This window comes from Aulonocara stuartgranti (genome assembly GCF_965226115.1).
Source record: "Aulonocara stuartgranti genome assembly, chromosome: 7".
NCBI classification, from domain to species: Eukaryota; Metazoa; Chordata; class Actinopteri; order Cichliformes; family Cichlidae; genus Aulonocara; species Aulonocara stuartgranti.
Genome location: NC_138945.1, coordinates 58,387,338 through 58,403,292, shown reverse-complemented (window position 1 = coordinate 58,403,292; position 15,955 = coordinate 58,387,338). Strand labels below are relative to the sequence as shown.

Below are 15,955 nucleotides of genomic sequence, written 5' to 3'. Positions count from 1 at the left end.
TGGCCATGGAGTACTTAAAACTTTGTTTCCCACTATTTTGGGCTGTTTTTTGTTTTATCTATAATGTGCTTACATCCCTTATTAGCATTGAACTATTTGATGATAGTCATTAATACCAAAGTCTTTTTTTCCCTTGATTTTTTATTTATTTTTTTTGTTACATAACACTGACATTCCAAGAAAGAGCCAAGCGATAATGATTAGGTCTTAATGACACAAGGCCTCTCCAGGGCTGTTTATGGCTTCTCTCAGATTTAGTTGGTTTTAGTGCTGAACAACAGAGTACATGTTGAGTTTAATGGAATAGCAGAAGCTTATGTTACAGTCAAACTAGGAGAAAACAGTGGTTGGAGACCACAGCATGATCAAAGTTATTGCAATGGTGTACAATAAACTTGCAAACCTGTTGAAATGTTTGCTTCAATGACAGGAAGAAGGTCTGCAGCCACTTACACTGTTGAATATATAGTTAGCATCCATTAGCTACTTAGAAATGCTAAATTTCAATGTGAATGCAGCTGAAAACTGACATAAAGAGAAAATAACGTGACTTACTAGAAACTGAATAAGTTAGCTCTGTGCCTGCTGGATATGTCAGCAACTTAATATACTGTAGTAAAAAAACAACAAAAATAGTGATTTAATTCAAGATTGCTTAAACCATGAATATTGTACTCCAGTATGTTATGTTGTGTTTTAAATAAAATTTCAAAGAATTTACACGCAGCAGTGATTTTGTTATGCTGCTCATCAGCTGAACCCCATAGGCAATCAAGTCAGCTTGAACTGAGGTTGTCTTCACACTACACTAACCCATACAGATGAAATGGCTCTGGTACCCTATTATCAAGCTATGATATGACATGTCTCACATAAATAACATCCACAACTTATCCTTTCTTTGCCTTCCTCTGTGATATGAGTTTGTCAGGTGTGTATTGACACGTTTTGGCTTCCAATGAAAGCATCACTACAAGAAAGGTGGAAAATCAATACAAAAAATATTACCTAGTTTAGATGAGGTTGTAAGGTTACTCTAGTATGAACACATAAGCAACACACCTCAGCTTATATCACCTATAGGTTGTAGGATAGAAACAGAAAGGGAAACGCACACAATGCACACCTGATCATGTATATTGAATGCTAATGAGATGAATGCAATATAAATTCAAATAACACACTAATGTGTTTATAAATTAACAAGTTATTCAGAGTTGGATCATTATATTACAGTGAAACACCACATCATCTCACTTGTAATCTTATTTTTCACTGTTTCCAAACCAGTTCCACTTGAATGGGGGTTTATTTACTCATGCCAAATTGAATTAAAGATATCTTACTTCTTATTCAAACCTGCTCCTTTCTATTCCTGCGATGTTTATTTGTACAATTCAATTTTTTCCCCTAGCATACTGTATCTATTAAATTTTAGGTACTGTACATTATCTTACATTTCACCCTCCAAATTGCATGCTATTCCTTCCACTTTAACTGGTCATTCGGTGACTGACTTTCTATTTTTGCTTGGGTTTATTCAAAAGTAAATTAGTAGGCCAGTAACCAGCGCTGGACTCACCTATTTGTGTGTTTAATTGGCCATGTTGTCGCTGGAGTTAATTGGTTCTCTGAGTCCAGGTAGTTACTAAATGTTTGGCAGCATTAGAACCTCAGCACTTTTCCATTAATGGTGCGTGAAATGAAATGTTTGATACTGCAAATAAAATCAGTGATATTCAAGGATGTTATGGTTGGTAATGTGTTGAAACTGCCATTTAATGGGTCCTGGAAGATTGGGGTAGTGTCAGCCGGAACCGCCTGGGCCCTCTCCTGACATTGCTAGTTGCCTCTCCATTCCCTTAACGACTGTCTACACTGATTACACAGACCCCCCAAAAGCTTAAAGCTGGGGAAACAGTCTCTATTAGTAGTCCAATTAGAGTCATTAGCATATTCTACTTCATTTTGATGCAATGATTATGCTCCACAAAATATAAACCTTATATGGAGGAAAATTACAGTCAACGAGAGCGTCTGAGGAGGAAAAAAAAAAATCTGGTCTGTTGAGAAAATGGTGAACAATTCTGCAGAAATAAAAAACAAATAAACTGTTTTGTTTTTATTAAATGATGACAGGTGTAAATGGTGTATTAAATTATGTTTCCAAGGGACAAGTGCTGTCTTGTAAATTTTCTGAAAGTAGTTGCTATTAAGTGCAATATCTCTTATTAGACCAACTGTAGAAAGAATAAGAAAACACCATTAAGTACTTTGATCAAAATGACAATCATGAACGTATTATCAGTATACACTTAAAAGAACATAACCCATAAAAAAGGATTTGTAGAATAGTGGAAGCCAATGTTGGCTATGATCATTTGGATAAACTTGCCCTTTAAAGATCCCAGTGCGAGTGACACCCTCCCTTATGTCCCACAACACAAAAGTAACAGCATTAATTAATTAATAATTTGCCTGTTGCTAGGTTTTAATGTTTAGAGAGGTTAGCCTTTATGATAAACAGGGGTTGAAGTGGAATGAACAATCCAGATCAGTGTTCCAACATCTTCATTTAATGAGCAATTAAATATGATGGGCAGGTTAATTAATCTTTCTGTCAAATGAGTTAACTTTTCACGTGCTGAGGCCTGGAATTCCCTTCGGTGATGGCATGAAGTACTTGCTCAGTCACTCTCCGGCCTTCAAGGTGCAGACTGACATAAAGTTACAGTCACGAGACTTTAGCATCTAGCTAAGTTAGCAGAAGACGAAAAAGCAGGAAGAGATTAAGTTTGTTTTGCTTTTTTGAAGTGGTAGGTAATTTCAAATGCACCTTTTTAATAGACCAAACAAATATCACCAACTGTTTCTGTGCAGCTTATCAGAAAATGTGTTCCCTAGCTAAACAGTAGGGGTGCAACGATATTCGTATCGATATTGAACCGTTGATACAGTGCTTTCGGTTCGGTACGCATATGTATCGAACAATACAACATTTGTAATTTATTTTATCAACTTTCCTTCTGACGATGCTGTCTGTGTTGAGCGCTCAGTGAATCTGTGTTCGACTACTCCGCCTAGGCTGCACTGTCGAGCGCAGATCCACTGAGCGCTCAACACAGACAGCATAGTCAGAAGGAAGAGCGCAGGGCACCTCCCGCACCCTCATTCAGTTCTGGCGTTTGGAATTATTTTGGTTTTCATGTGACGTATGACCCTGAAGGTAAGCGAGTCATGGACTAAAGTAAAACAGTATGTTGGATGTGCCATGCAATGCTCAATTACATTGGTGTGAACTAGTGTGCTAGCGCAGTTAGCTCGTTAAGGTGTTGGCCGTCTAGCCCCATGCACGGGGCGATCGGCGGTAGCTCGTTAACGGAGATTTGCCGTGTTGTGGCGTTAAGGTCATTTCAACGAGATTAACCTGAAAGCACTAGTGGGAACACGACGAATATGACTGCACATTTACGCCGACATCATCCTAGTGCAAAGACAAGTGGAAGCAGACAAAAAAAAGCAAGCATGCTACTAACTTTAGCCGAGCCATTTAGACAGCTGTTAGCACATGATTCTCCTTATGCTGCTGAGAATATAGCCCAGAAGAAGCGGATAGTATAGCTTTTATTTTGGAAAGAGCCATTTCTCTGTAATAAACTCTCTTTTCCAAAGATGAGTGATTCCTCAATCAGATACAGGGCTCACAATATCGCTAGCCCGATGTCCTGGAGCTAGCGATTTTTTCAGTTGGGCTACCAAAATCTATCTCTTCCCTGCCCATCGGGCTATTGTAGGAAAAATATATGTCAATGCTTTTGCATTCTTTCAGAAATGTAGCTGGGTAATTATGTCATTGGCATCGGTGAGCCACTGTCAATATGTGACATATTGAAGTCGCGTTTGAATTTGCGCTTGTTTTTTTGCTTTCACTTTGCAATCGTGCGAACTGTGTATAGAGAGCAACAGCACTGATCTGTGAGTGATGATAATTTGTGCACCAATTCCTCTGACATCGTCTTATTAATCGTTAGCTTACTATGCAAACATGACAAGTGAAATCTCCGCAGCTTAAACATGTGAGAGGTTGATCGCGCAGAGAATCGCTGAGCTTATGTGAGTGAGTGTGTAAAAGCATTTCAGTTCTGCTGAGCCAAATAAGACAGGTCAGGGTGAAGAAGTGACAGCCAAAGAAAAGCTTACCACAAAACGGAGAAGTTATGACAAATCAGACTATAAGGCAAAAAGAAAGTGCAGCTTTATGGTTTCATGGACAAAAGAATTTCTGTGGCTGCAATATGACGAGCTAAATAACCAGGGGTGCACATAAGTGGTCCGCAGGTGCGCATTCGCTGTCAAAATAAAAAACACGCACAAGGGTTAGGGTTAAATTTAAAAACTGTACTTTTGAGTTAAAATATATATTTATAATTTTAATAAATGACAAATTAAAAATGCATGAACATTTTTTTGTATCGAAAAAATATCGAACCGTGACACCAAAGTATCGAACCGAACCGAACCGTGTATCGTTGCACCCCTACTAAACAGGTAGCTGCTCTGTTTCACAGGGAGATAAAACAATATCACAGATGAAGAAAGAGGTCCAAGACAGGAGAAGATACTATTTTTTAAAGGTAAGGATTGCTGAATGACTTAAATTTTATTTTTACATATAATGTCCGAATTTTTTCTGCAACCCCAGTTTAAATGTTGCATTGGCTAAAATACTGGAAACATAATCACCCAGGATTTATTTTAGGTTATGCTGAAAACAACTTTTAGTGATGTGTTTGAAAGTACTTTGCACATATTAATAGGCTACTACTTTGCCACAATACTGTGGAACAGAAATTAAGAGCCGTTGGACCAAATCAATACAATTACTGTATTGTGTTTGTTGAGTGATTACTTTGGAGCACCTTCACTTTACTTGTCTTGGCCAGCAACAGATTAGAGTTAAAAAAAAAAGTGCATCAGAATAAAATAAGTACCCTTAAGCAGGTTCTGGCTGCCCTGCTTCCCACATTAACCCAGGCTGCCCTATCCCCTCCTGCCTTCAGATATGGCTATTGAGGCATTTAAATTTACATTGTAAGCAATGGAGTCTTTCCAAAAATAATGCTGTAACCTGGTAATAATTTAATTTCATCGTTTTGTTATATGTGTCTATTTTGACCTCCCTCTTCTCTCTCAAAAATAGAGGAGCAGCAGCCTCCTTTGCCTCTGATAGTTTTGTACTATGCATGTAGATTACCTTCTATGTGGGCAACATTAGCACTTTAATGTCTTGAGCCTCAATAGAAGGAGAAATTGCTCTGTAAACCCAGATGTGTATTTTTTTGTGTTAAACGTTTGTGCTTTCATTACTTTGTAAATTTATCAATAAGCAGAGAAACCGCAAACTATAGCATATGGAACCCATTGCACATAAACAATGCAGCAGCTCAGTATTTTCACTTAAATGTCTTTTTTTTCAAATAGTGATGGATCACAATTGAAATAACAGGGCATACTGTTTTTAATTCTTGCAAATCACAAACAATTATAATGATTAAATAAATTATTAATTGCAGTGCCAGTCATTTAGAGATGTTCTTATTCTAATGACAATGCTAGTAATGAGAAATTATGAACAAAATACACAGCTGTTTGTTTGTTAGAAAGCAAGTTGACAGATGAGTTTTAATGAGCGCAGCAGTGCAACAGTATCAGGTAATAAAGGAAATTAAAAGTTTGTATCTCTGATTCATAAGAACAAACAACCAGACAGTATTTTGAAATGTAAGTGATTTCCTCCTTTTCTGCACTAAATGTTGAGTGGCAAGTTACCATCTTCAGCTCTGTTTTAGCTTCATCTGAAAGTCTTTTCCGATTATTTAGATCTTTAATCTCTAACTGAATACTAAAAAAGTGTTTTAAAAGATCTGACCGAATTGCGAATAATTAGAGGTAAACATTCACCGTTTCCCAGAAACTATTTCACAGTTATATAGACTCTTATGGAGAACTGGATACTTCAATCTGTAGTTGAAGGTGTGGTATGAGTTGTAACAAAAGTAAGAAAGGGTCGCCGTCAGTGCAGAATACATTTGGCTCGTAAACTGAATATCTTTCTTGCTTATAGGATCTTTGCTATACAAACAGGGTCCAAATAACAGCTGATATTTGTTGAGAAAAAGACCTCTAACTTGTGTATAAACTGGTAAACATGCAGGTGGGAACACAAGTCTGTTCTTTGTGATAAATATTCAGTTGCTGATGACTGAACAAGATAACCAGCGTGTCTTCAGAGGTTATCGGGGAGGCTGCCACATTTGGATATATTTTATCAGTTTATCTGTTATCTTTTTGGCTAGTGGCTAGCACAGAAATAAAAACAGGGGAGATTTTGAATCAAAATGAGATTGTACTTAGTGAAATCAATATATTTCTCTACATAACCTTTTGTGTAATGCATGGACAAAGATGCTACATTTTCATTTGCTTTTAAATGTTAATAGAGCATTTTGTAAATGGCTTAAAAGTAGTAATCAGTGTTCATCTCACTAAAATGTCTGGCTTATTTGTATTAAGGAAATGTCAGTTATCCCATACAAAACAGTGTCATCAACGTCAATGTAATGTATTATATATCAATCAAATACATACTTAAGATCCAAAAGGTTGACCACAGGAGAATGAGATTACCAACATTATATTTAATAAAAGCCATCGGTAAAGCCCTGCTGATTTGGCTGATGAAAAACACAATTGATCTGTTTCTTTTTGTAAATTAGAGGCTGAAGTAGATACAAATTTTATTTCCTATCACCTACATTTGGTGAGAGAATAAAATTGTAATTAATAAAACACCTAAGAGCCAACATCTGAGAATTATTCTATACCTCTTTGCCAATTAGGCCTTTGAAGGTGGGACCTCTTTTGAAAGAGGCTTTTAGATTAATCATATTATCTGCAGGTTCTGAAACAAGAATGGTTCTTGACCTCGTCTTCCATAAGAATCCATTATCTTAAACTATCACAGTAATCCTGGCTTTGGGTGGGGAGAGAAGGAAGCAAGAATCAAGCCTAATAGATAGCAAATAAGATTAATCTATGATCTAAGTGCCGATTACACTTGGACCTGCCCTTGAACACTCAGGTGTAACCTTGAGATCTGCATCCACTCTTAGCCAGCAATTGGATTGAAAGTCCCTTAAGGGCTTCAGGTGGTGGAGGGGCACTTTGCCAAGACCTTACCCCTGAGAGATCAAAGGCCAAGCAGTTTAACCCTTACAAAACCGAAGGTGTTAAATATAAGGTCTATAATAGGTGATGGATGTATGCGCCTCGATATTATATAGTACCACATGAAGCAGATTTTGAATTAAGAGGTATATGCTAAATAAACAGTTAAACATGAAAATAAATAAATACATATAACAATAGGCTCATTTTGCTAATTGTATACAGTTGATATTTAAATAAGAATTCAAACACATTAAATTTATATTAACACCATTAATTATATTTTGATCAATCTCAAACATGCAGCTTGTATGTAGTCTATTATTTGCAGAAAGAGCCATTTGCCTCTGCTCTGAATAATGGCTTTGTGATAGACTGTACATGTTTAACATATGGAGATCAATATGCAAGGCTTTCACTCAAGGTTCAGATCAGCAACACGAATGAGCCGTAGACAAACACAGACTTGTGGATCGATGCTCCCCTCGGTTTGACTCTGAAGCTGACTATTTGATTAATCTGGTGGGGCAGCCAGGGAAGAGAGACCAGGCATACAACAGCTGATAGTTTCATGCCATTAGGATGGCTAGAGTAATGAAATTTCATTTAATTTGTCAGGAAGAGAGTGCTAATGTTAAAAAGCTTTTGGGTAATAAAAAAAAGTCTTGAGAGATGTGAAGGAAAGCCTTAAGTAATTACTCTGTGTATCTTGGGTCCTCAAGATGGAATATTTACATTACTGTCATGGAGGTCCTAAGAGTAATTAAATTAGTGAGGTGGATACGCTCTTTATTCCCACATTTTTCTGGCCTTTTGTGAAAGAAAAGACTAATATGTGGACAAAGCCACTTTTCCTCATGATGGAATTGCTTTGCAGTTCAACCACAGCATGGAGGCTTAGTGAATGACTGTTATTTTATAGCATATTAAGCATATGCCACCTTTACTCTTTTGAACTTGAATGTGTATAGTAGCTGAAACCTTTGCCAGTGCGAAATATTCTTCAGTAAACCTATTAAGGCATTCCTCAAGATATGAGACAGCAAGGTGCTTGTGTATGCATGATTTCTTTTATGCCATTTTGATGTTGTCAAAGAATTCAAACATACCAGCAGAGGCTCATTTGTTAAACCTCGTAATTGAATGGCGTATGGCAAAAGCGCTGCTGTCGCCGTAGGTAGCACCTTTTTGCAAGGTGCAACAGACAACTGCAGAAGTTAAGAAAATGAATTGCAAGATAATATAATGAAAGATATGTATTGGAGTGGGAACAAGGTTAAGCGTAATGCTATTCCAGTTTACATTCCAAGGGTACAGGCCCTATGATGGTGTTAAAAAAGGTCTTCACAAGAAAATAACCATAAATCCAGCAAGCTGTGTGTTGCATCTGACATCTCTATCCGGGTATATCAGCATCCTTTCTCACTCTATACGACTCTTACCAAGACAGATGTGTGAAAGGGCCTGGAAATGTATCTGACCGCTGGCTTACTATAATGAATAACTTCCACTTTAGGTCTTGCAATGTAAGCAGAAAATCCACCTTGCAGACGCTGGAGCTCCGTCATGAATCTAACCCGACAGCCGACATAATATAAAGGCGACAACACTTGTATGACTTCCATTTTCTTTGCTTTCTATTGATTTTCAGTTAATAACGGAGGGAAATACTAAACGTCCATGCTGAGTACCTAATAAATCCTGTCTGAGCTTTTTTATTGAGGCGAATTTAATAAAAGCACTGGGCTAGGTATGGGGATTTGTCTCAGTGAGAGCAGACAAAAAATAGAGATGAGTGGGGAAGGGTAAATCCAGATGCTAAACACTCATTCAAGTCTCATAACAACTGAAATTTATCTTAACTCCAAACTCTTTAGTTATGAAAAAAATATGTTTTTTAACATCTCGATTAGGGATTCTTATAGTAATTTGACAAAGGTAGTTCAGATTAACTTCAGACTCTATGGCCTGAGTGGTAAAAATGTATTCTAACATGTTAATGTCTCCTTAAAGTCCCGGAGACGTTAGCAATAAATGATATGTTGTTCACAATAAGTAACTAATGGCATTGCTGTAAATAGTATCTAAATGGTAAAAAACATCTTCCCTAAGGGTAAAATTCATCAACCAAAGCATAATTTGTTGCTCACAAACATCAAAAAGATTTCATAAAATTAGATATGTGTGTTTAAAATGAAAAAAAGAGAAAAGAGATAATGTCTGTTTGATTTATATCAAGGTAAGAAGACTACACCGCTACTCCTGATTCGCCCTCAAGTCAAAAGAAATAGACAGCCCAGATATATTAAATGAAGGTAAAAGATCAGCTATGTGATCATGATGTCAATCGGTTAAGGCAGGGAGCTCACTGAGTCAAAAGTCTCCATGAGAGCTAATTATGTGCCTTTGAGGAATAATTTAGAGTACAGAACATCAGTCCTTCCACAGAACAAAAATAACATGTTAAATTAGCGTTGATAACATTTTGCAGTTTCACATTCAGGTTAATTACTACTGCTTATGTCAATGTCAATGACTTTTTGACCATGTCATGTATTCCTTTTATATTTTTAAGTGTAGCAACCACCCCTGTCTCATTATCTCATCTGAGACAGGGAGTTTTGAAAGTATTTGAATTTATGAATCTAGCCTTTATTGCTTCATTATTCTATGACTAAAGTGGGCTTTTTTTCCATCACATTCGAGGCTAAGAAACACAAAACAATATTACTTTGTGCACCGTTGAATCTGACAAGCACAGCAATTAAAGAAAACTAAACCTTTATCTCTGTGGCAGTTCCCCATTAGGCCAGCTTCAACATGTATTTTGCATTGTGAACAGTGCCATCGCCAATTCACCTAAGAAAAGTATTTAGCTTCACCTAAACTATTGGTTTAATGTTATAGGAGAAAATAAGCAGCATTTTAAGATGTGTTTTACACATCAGCTACAACCAGCTAATTAGCTAATGTCTCTAGCCTATTTTCCTATTATCTTTTTCTACACACATAAAAGACATCTAGATTTTTTTAAGTTAAAAGGAACCAAGCTTATTATGACTTAATACCATTTTAGCAGTTCAGCTTAGCTGTGTCTTTATGCTAATTGATGCTCAAGGGTAGGCTAAATTATTTATAATTGTATGTGAATGAGGCTCATGCTGGTACAATCTATGCGACACCAAGACAACAGGATAATTGAAATAGAGATGAGACTGTCAATCCCAAGTGCACAAACGAACCCAAACTTTATCTATGGCATCGTGACATCACATACCACAGTGTTTAATCACTGTTGATTTAATGTTAGAGAACACAGACCAATTCTGAGGAAAATGGTTATGTACAGGTGATGTAGAGCCGTTCAAGTCTTGACAGGTAACGCCAACAGTATTGTCTGTAAATGTTTGCTTACATTTTCAACTTTGACGCTAGAGGTCTGATACTGAGTGGAGTGTTCCTTTTAACTAGCTACTCAGTAATTTTGCGCCACAATAAATCAGTTAGCCCAGGTCAGTGTCATTGTGTCGATGTGCAATTTGCAACCATTGTTTGGTTGTCTACAGTAAATGTTGTCCGTAAAATCAACCAGCAGCCAACATGTCCAAAAGGAGCTTTCTGCAAATGATAGATTACCACTAGTGGCTTTTACTGCATCTAGTCCTGAAATCCCTGATGTAGCAGACTGGAACAATAATAGTCTCTCTTTTTTCACTTGTTATCCCTCTGTGTAAATAAATCAAGGGAGATAGCAGATATAGTACAGTACAAAAGTCTTAAGTTACCGCTGATTTCTTTATGTTTTGTTTCTTGTAATTTTTAAAGTGACCTTGAACAATAATTCTCCAGACTTTCTGGAGGTTTTTCATCATTTTTGTTTTGACTTTTTTTCTTTTCTCTTTTTTTTGTTAAGCCACCTAAATTGACCTAAGAGTCATTAAAACAAAGTCTAACTCAATGATGACCTTAGCAGAACCAATTTTAAATGGTATATTTATGTCATGCGGCGGCTGTGTGAAGGCAAGAGAGGACCCAAATGCACGGCTCTAGACACACGGGGATGAACTCAAAGGCCGGTCTTTATTAACAGGAACATAAGAAGTCATATAAAACTATACTGGGAGCAACTAAAAGCTGAGGCGCTGGGAAGACACAGAAAATGCACACAACCTAGAGGGACGACGCAACACAGAACAAAGGGACACTCTGACATAAATACACAGAAGGTAACGAGGGGAGTGGGAACACACGGGGAACACAGCTGAAGACAATTACTCATGGCCAAGCAGGGAGGACACGAAACTGACGATACTGACACCAAGATGTGGACCTTAAACACAACACAGTACACAGAGATGAGCACGGAGAGAGAGAGGCAGAGAAGAAGGATGAATACGAGGGGATGAGGAGAACACAGAACACATAGGGTGGGAACACTGTACCAGAGCAAACACCACAATAAAAACATGGACACAGAGGGAATCCAAATACCAAACCAAACAATCCAATGGACATAAGAAACAAAATACAAAACTACAGAAAAACTAAGAACACTGGGTCAAAATGACCCAGGACCATGACAATTTAGGCACTTTGCTGCTAGATGGCAGTTGCAAAAACACATCATTTGTTCCAATTTTTTAAACGAATCTGTGAAAAATTTGGGAATCACCTTTTTCGTATATCTCGGCATGATGTGCACTCTGTCCTTAAACAAATTGAGGAAACTGGACAAGTGATGCACAAAAGAAGAAGTGGTGGGCCTAAGAAACTACAGATGAAAAACAGTATCCAAACAAAGACCTAAAACAGATACATCTGGCCCCTCAACACACAGCAGAATCCCCTCCCAATCATGGATTGGTCTCTCCAAAGCCCAGACCCAGATCATTTGACAGAGAACAGAATAAAAGGCAGCCAACATCCAAAGAATAGCCTTATATACTGTTTTTCCACGTTCCAATAAACTGCTGCTCCAATAAATCAGACTTTTGCACATACCATATATATATATATATATATATATATATATATATATATATATATATATATGTAGGATGGAGTAGGATGGAGTAGGATAATGACTTGGGATGTACTTAACTGATCCTATAAGATGTGCATGACTATAAAGATGCATCACTTACAGTTTACTGTTTATTGGTATTAATGCTGCATTATTAAATTGCTGTAGAAAAACAAACATAACAAACACACAATTTGATAGCTTTCCAGACATTATTCTATAAATCCCACAAATGAAAAACAGTGGAAGTGTTGCTTTTTACAAGGCACTGTACCAGAGAGTTCTCAGCATGCACTCCTCTTCGATTTCCTTACCACCCTTTTGTCTGCATGAGAAAAAGCCACTCAAGGTCAAGCCATTAAAGGACTACCTCTGCTGTAGCTAAATTTTCTCACAATTGTAACCTACAGCAAGAGATTAAAAGACAATTGATTCAGGGGAAGAGGGAAACCAGGTATACAGACATGATAACCTGTACAGGTCAAGTATCCACATCAGTGGCGATTATCATTATCTGCTATGCCAAGTGAAAAAGTAGTGTTTATACATAACTTTACTATAGTTTAGACTAAAATAAAAAGAAAGAAATACACTGTTGAATACACTTTGACGTTTTTTTCTAAATAAATTTCTTTCAGCATGATGAATTTGTCCCTTATCAGCCGTTCTCACCCTCCTGGGTGCATACTCAGCATACTCAGAAAACTTTTGGAGAAGAAAAAAAGGTACGCTAACTTTTTGATGGGATGACCTTAAGGCACGCAAGCATGCTCGAGAAACTTATGGAAAAAAACATCTAAGGCACACCAACGTTTAGACTCTGATGAAGGCCACAAGCTGAAACACATTGGTTTAACAATAAACTTGTTCTCTATACTTCAAGTGTTGCTGCAGCTTTGACCTCTTCTTGCTTTTTCCTCTGCCTGATACACACTGGAAGTATGCAAAGTTGTGCCATATGCTTGTACTTTGCTTTTACACCCACTTTTTTTTCTAGGAATTACTGTAACACTGTTATTAACGACGCCAACAAACACAAATCAGCCAATAAATGTAAATTAGCTGGGCCTTCTGGCTATTCACAATTGATAGAGGAAACCAGGGACAACCCCAAGTTTTCTTTTCAGCCCTGTAACCAAGGTGACAAAGAGTCAGATTACAATGTGATCTGTAGTAGTGACTGCATGAATTTCTTTACTAATAAATTGTTCACAGCCTTTCTGGAAATGTATCAAGTACAGATTTTTTAATAACTGCTGATATTTCTTTAGACTCTTTATCTCCAATTCTTATTTCAAAACTAGATTCAACAATTCCTTCCTATAAATATTTCTTCATCAGCATGCTAGTTAGACCCCTTTCCTACAAGACTATTAGAAGTCTAACCACTAATTAATACTACAATTTTAAACACAATCAGTTTATCACTATTAGCAGGATAAGTACCACAGGCTTTCAAGGTGGGTGTAATTGAACCAATGCTTAAAAAAAATGTCTTAGCTAATAATAGACCAATTGTGAGCCATTCTCAAATTTTTTTTAAAGGAGTTGACAAACTGCTGGGTTGTCGTTTGGAAGTGGTCTATCTAAAGAATTTCAATCAGGTTTCCAGAATTTATGATAGCATTGAAACAGTCTATGAATTACCTTCTTATGGCCTCTGACAGTGGACTCATCTCTGTGCCTGTGCTGTTAGTACTCAGTGTAACATTCAACACTGTTTATTAGGGGTGCAACGATATTCGTATCGATATTGAACCGTTCGATACAGTGCTTTCGGTTCGGTACGCATATGTATCGAACAATACAACATTTGTAATTTATTTTATCAACTTTCCTTCTGACGATGCTGTCTGTGTGGAGCGCTCAGTGAATCTGCGTTCGACTACTCCGCCTAGGCTGCACTGTCGAGCGCAGATCCACTGAGCGCTCCACACAGACAGCATAGTCAGAAGGAAGAGCGCAGGGCACCTCCCCCACCCTCATTCAGATCTGGCGTTTGGAATTATTTTGGTTTTCATGTGACGTATGACCCTGAAGGTAAGCGAGTCATGGACTAAAGTAAAACAGTATGTTGGATGTGCCATGCAATGCTCAATTACATGGGTGGGAACTAGTGTGTTAGCGCAGTTAGCTCGTTAACGTGTTGGCCATCTAGCCCCATGCACGGGGCGATCGGCGGTAGCTCGTTAACGGAGATTTGCCGTGTTGTGGCGTTAAGGTCATTTCAACGAGATTAACCTGAAAGCACTAGTGGGAACACAACGAATATGACTGCACATTTACGCCGACATCATCCTAGTGCAAAGACAAAAACAACAAGCATGCTACTAACTTTAGCCGAGTCATTTAGACAGCTGTTAGCACATGATTCTCCTTATGCTGCTGAGAATATAGCCCAGAAGAAGCGGATAGTATAGCTTTTATTTTGGAAAGAGAAATTTCTCTGTAATAAACTCTCTTTTCCAAAGATGCATGATTCCTCAATCAGATACAGGGCTTGCAATATCGCTAGCCCGACGTCCCGGAGCTAGCGATTTTTTCAGTCGGGCTACCAAAATCTATCTCTTCCCTGCCCGTTGGGCTATTGTAGGAAGGAAAAATATATGTCAATGCTTTTGCATTCTTTCAGAAATGTAGCTGGGTAATTATGTCATTGGCATCGGTGAGCCACTGTCAATATGTGACATATTGAAATCGCGTTTGAATTTGCGCTTGTTTTTTTGCTTTCACTTTGCAATCGTGCGAACTGTGTATAGAGAGCGACAGCACTGATCTGTGAGTGATGATAATTTGTGCACCAATTCCTCTGACATCGTCTTATTAATCGTTAGCTTATATGCAAACATGACAAGTGAAATCTCCCGCAGCAAGCTTAAACATGTGAGAGGTTGATCGCGCAGAGAATCGCTGAGCTTATGTGAGTGCACGTGTAAAAGCAGCAGTATATATATTTTAGTTCTGCTGAGCCAAATAAGACAGGTCAGGGTGAAGAAGTGACAGCCAAAGAAAAGCTTACCACAAAACGGAGAAGTTATGACAAATCAGACTATAAGGCAAAAAGAAAGTGCAGCTTTATGGTTTCATGGACAAAATAATTTCTGTGGCTGCAATATGACGAGCTAAATAACCAGGGGTGCACATAAGTGGTCTGCAGGTGCGCATTCGCTGTCAAAATAAAAAACACGCACAAGGGTTAGGGTTAAATTTAAAAACTGTACTTTTGAGTTAAAATATATATTTATAATTTTAATAAATGACAAATTAAAAAGGCATGAACATTTTTTTTGTATCGAAAAAATATCGAACCGTGACACCAAAGGATCGAACCGAACCGAACCGTGAATTTTGTGTATCGTTGCACCCCTACTGTTTATCACCATACATTACTACAAAGATTATAACACACTGTTGGTATTAAAGGAGCTGTGCTTTAGTGGTTTGAGTTGTATCTAACTGATATATTCCAATTAGTTCATGTAAATGCAGACTGTTCTTCACACACACACGACCGTTTCACAGGTTCTGCAGTAGGACCAATACTTTTTGCATTACACATGCTTCTCTTAGCCAATGATATTAGAAAACACATATCTATGAAGTTAAACTACAGGCATATCATGAAAACAAAGGCCTGGATGTCTCATAATTCTTTCCTCTTAATTCAGTCAAAAGTGGGGTTATTATATTTGGCCCCCATTGTTT

General features: G+C 37.6%; 1 protein-coding gene across 7 annotated transcripts in view; it reads left to right on the top strand.

Moving 5' to 3' along the window:
- Window positions 1-15,955, top strand: part of lysmd4 (LysM, putative peptidoglycan-binding, domain containing 4) — a 199,531-nt gene that overhangs the window by 74,350 nt on the left and 109,226 nt on the right. The window contains exons 1-3 of one of the 7 annotated variants that reach the window (XM_082538453.1): window positions 2,615-2,816; window positions 4,569-4,634; window positions 12,889-12,975. The exons of 1 other annotated variant lie outside the window; for it this stretch is intronic. In XM_082538453.1, the coding sequence (XP_082394579.1) occupies window positions 4,590-4,634; window positions 12,889-12,975 (132 nt within the window). In that variant the 5' untranslated portion in view covers window positions 2,615-2,816; window positions 4,569-4,589. Of the gene's footprint in view, window positions 1-2,614; window positions 2,817-3,104; window positions 3,227-4,568; window positions 4,635-12,888; window positions 12,976-13,978; window positions 14,291-15,955 lie in introns of those variants that run through there. 5 more of the 7 variants (XM_082538452.1, XM_082538456.1, XM_082538454.1 and 2 more) reach the window with 5 other exon arrangements.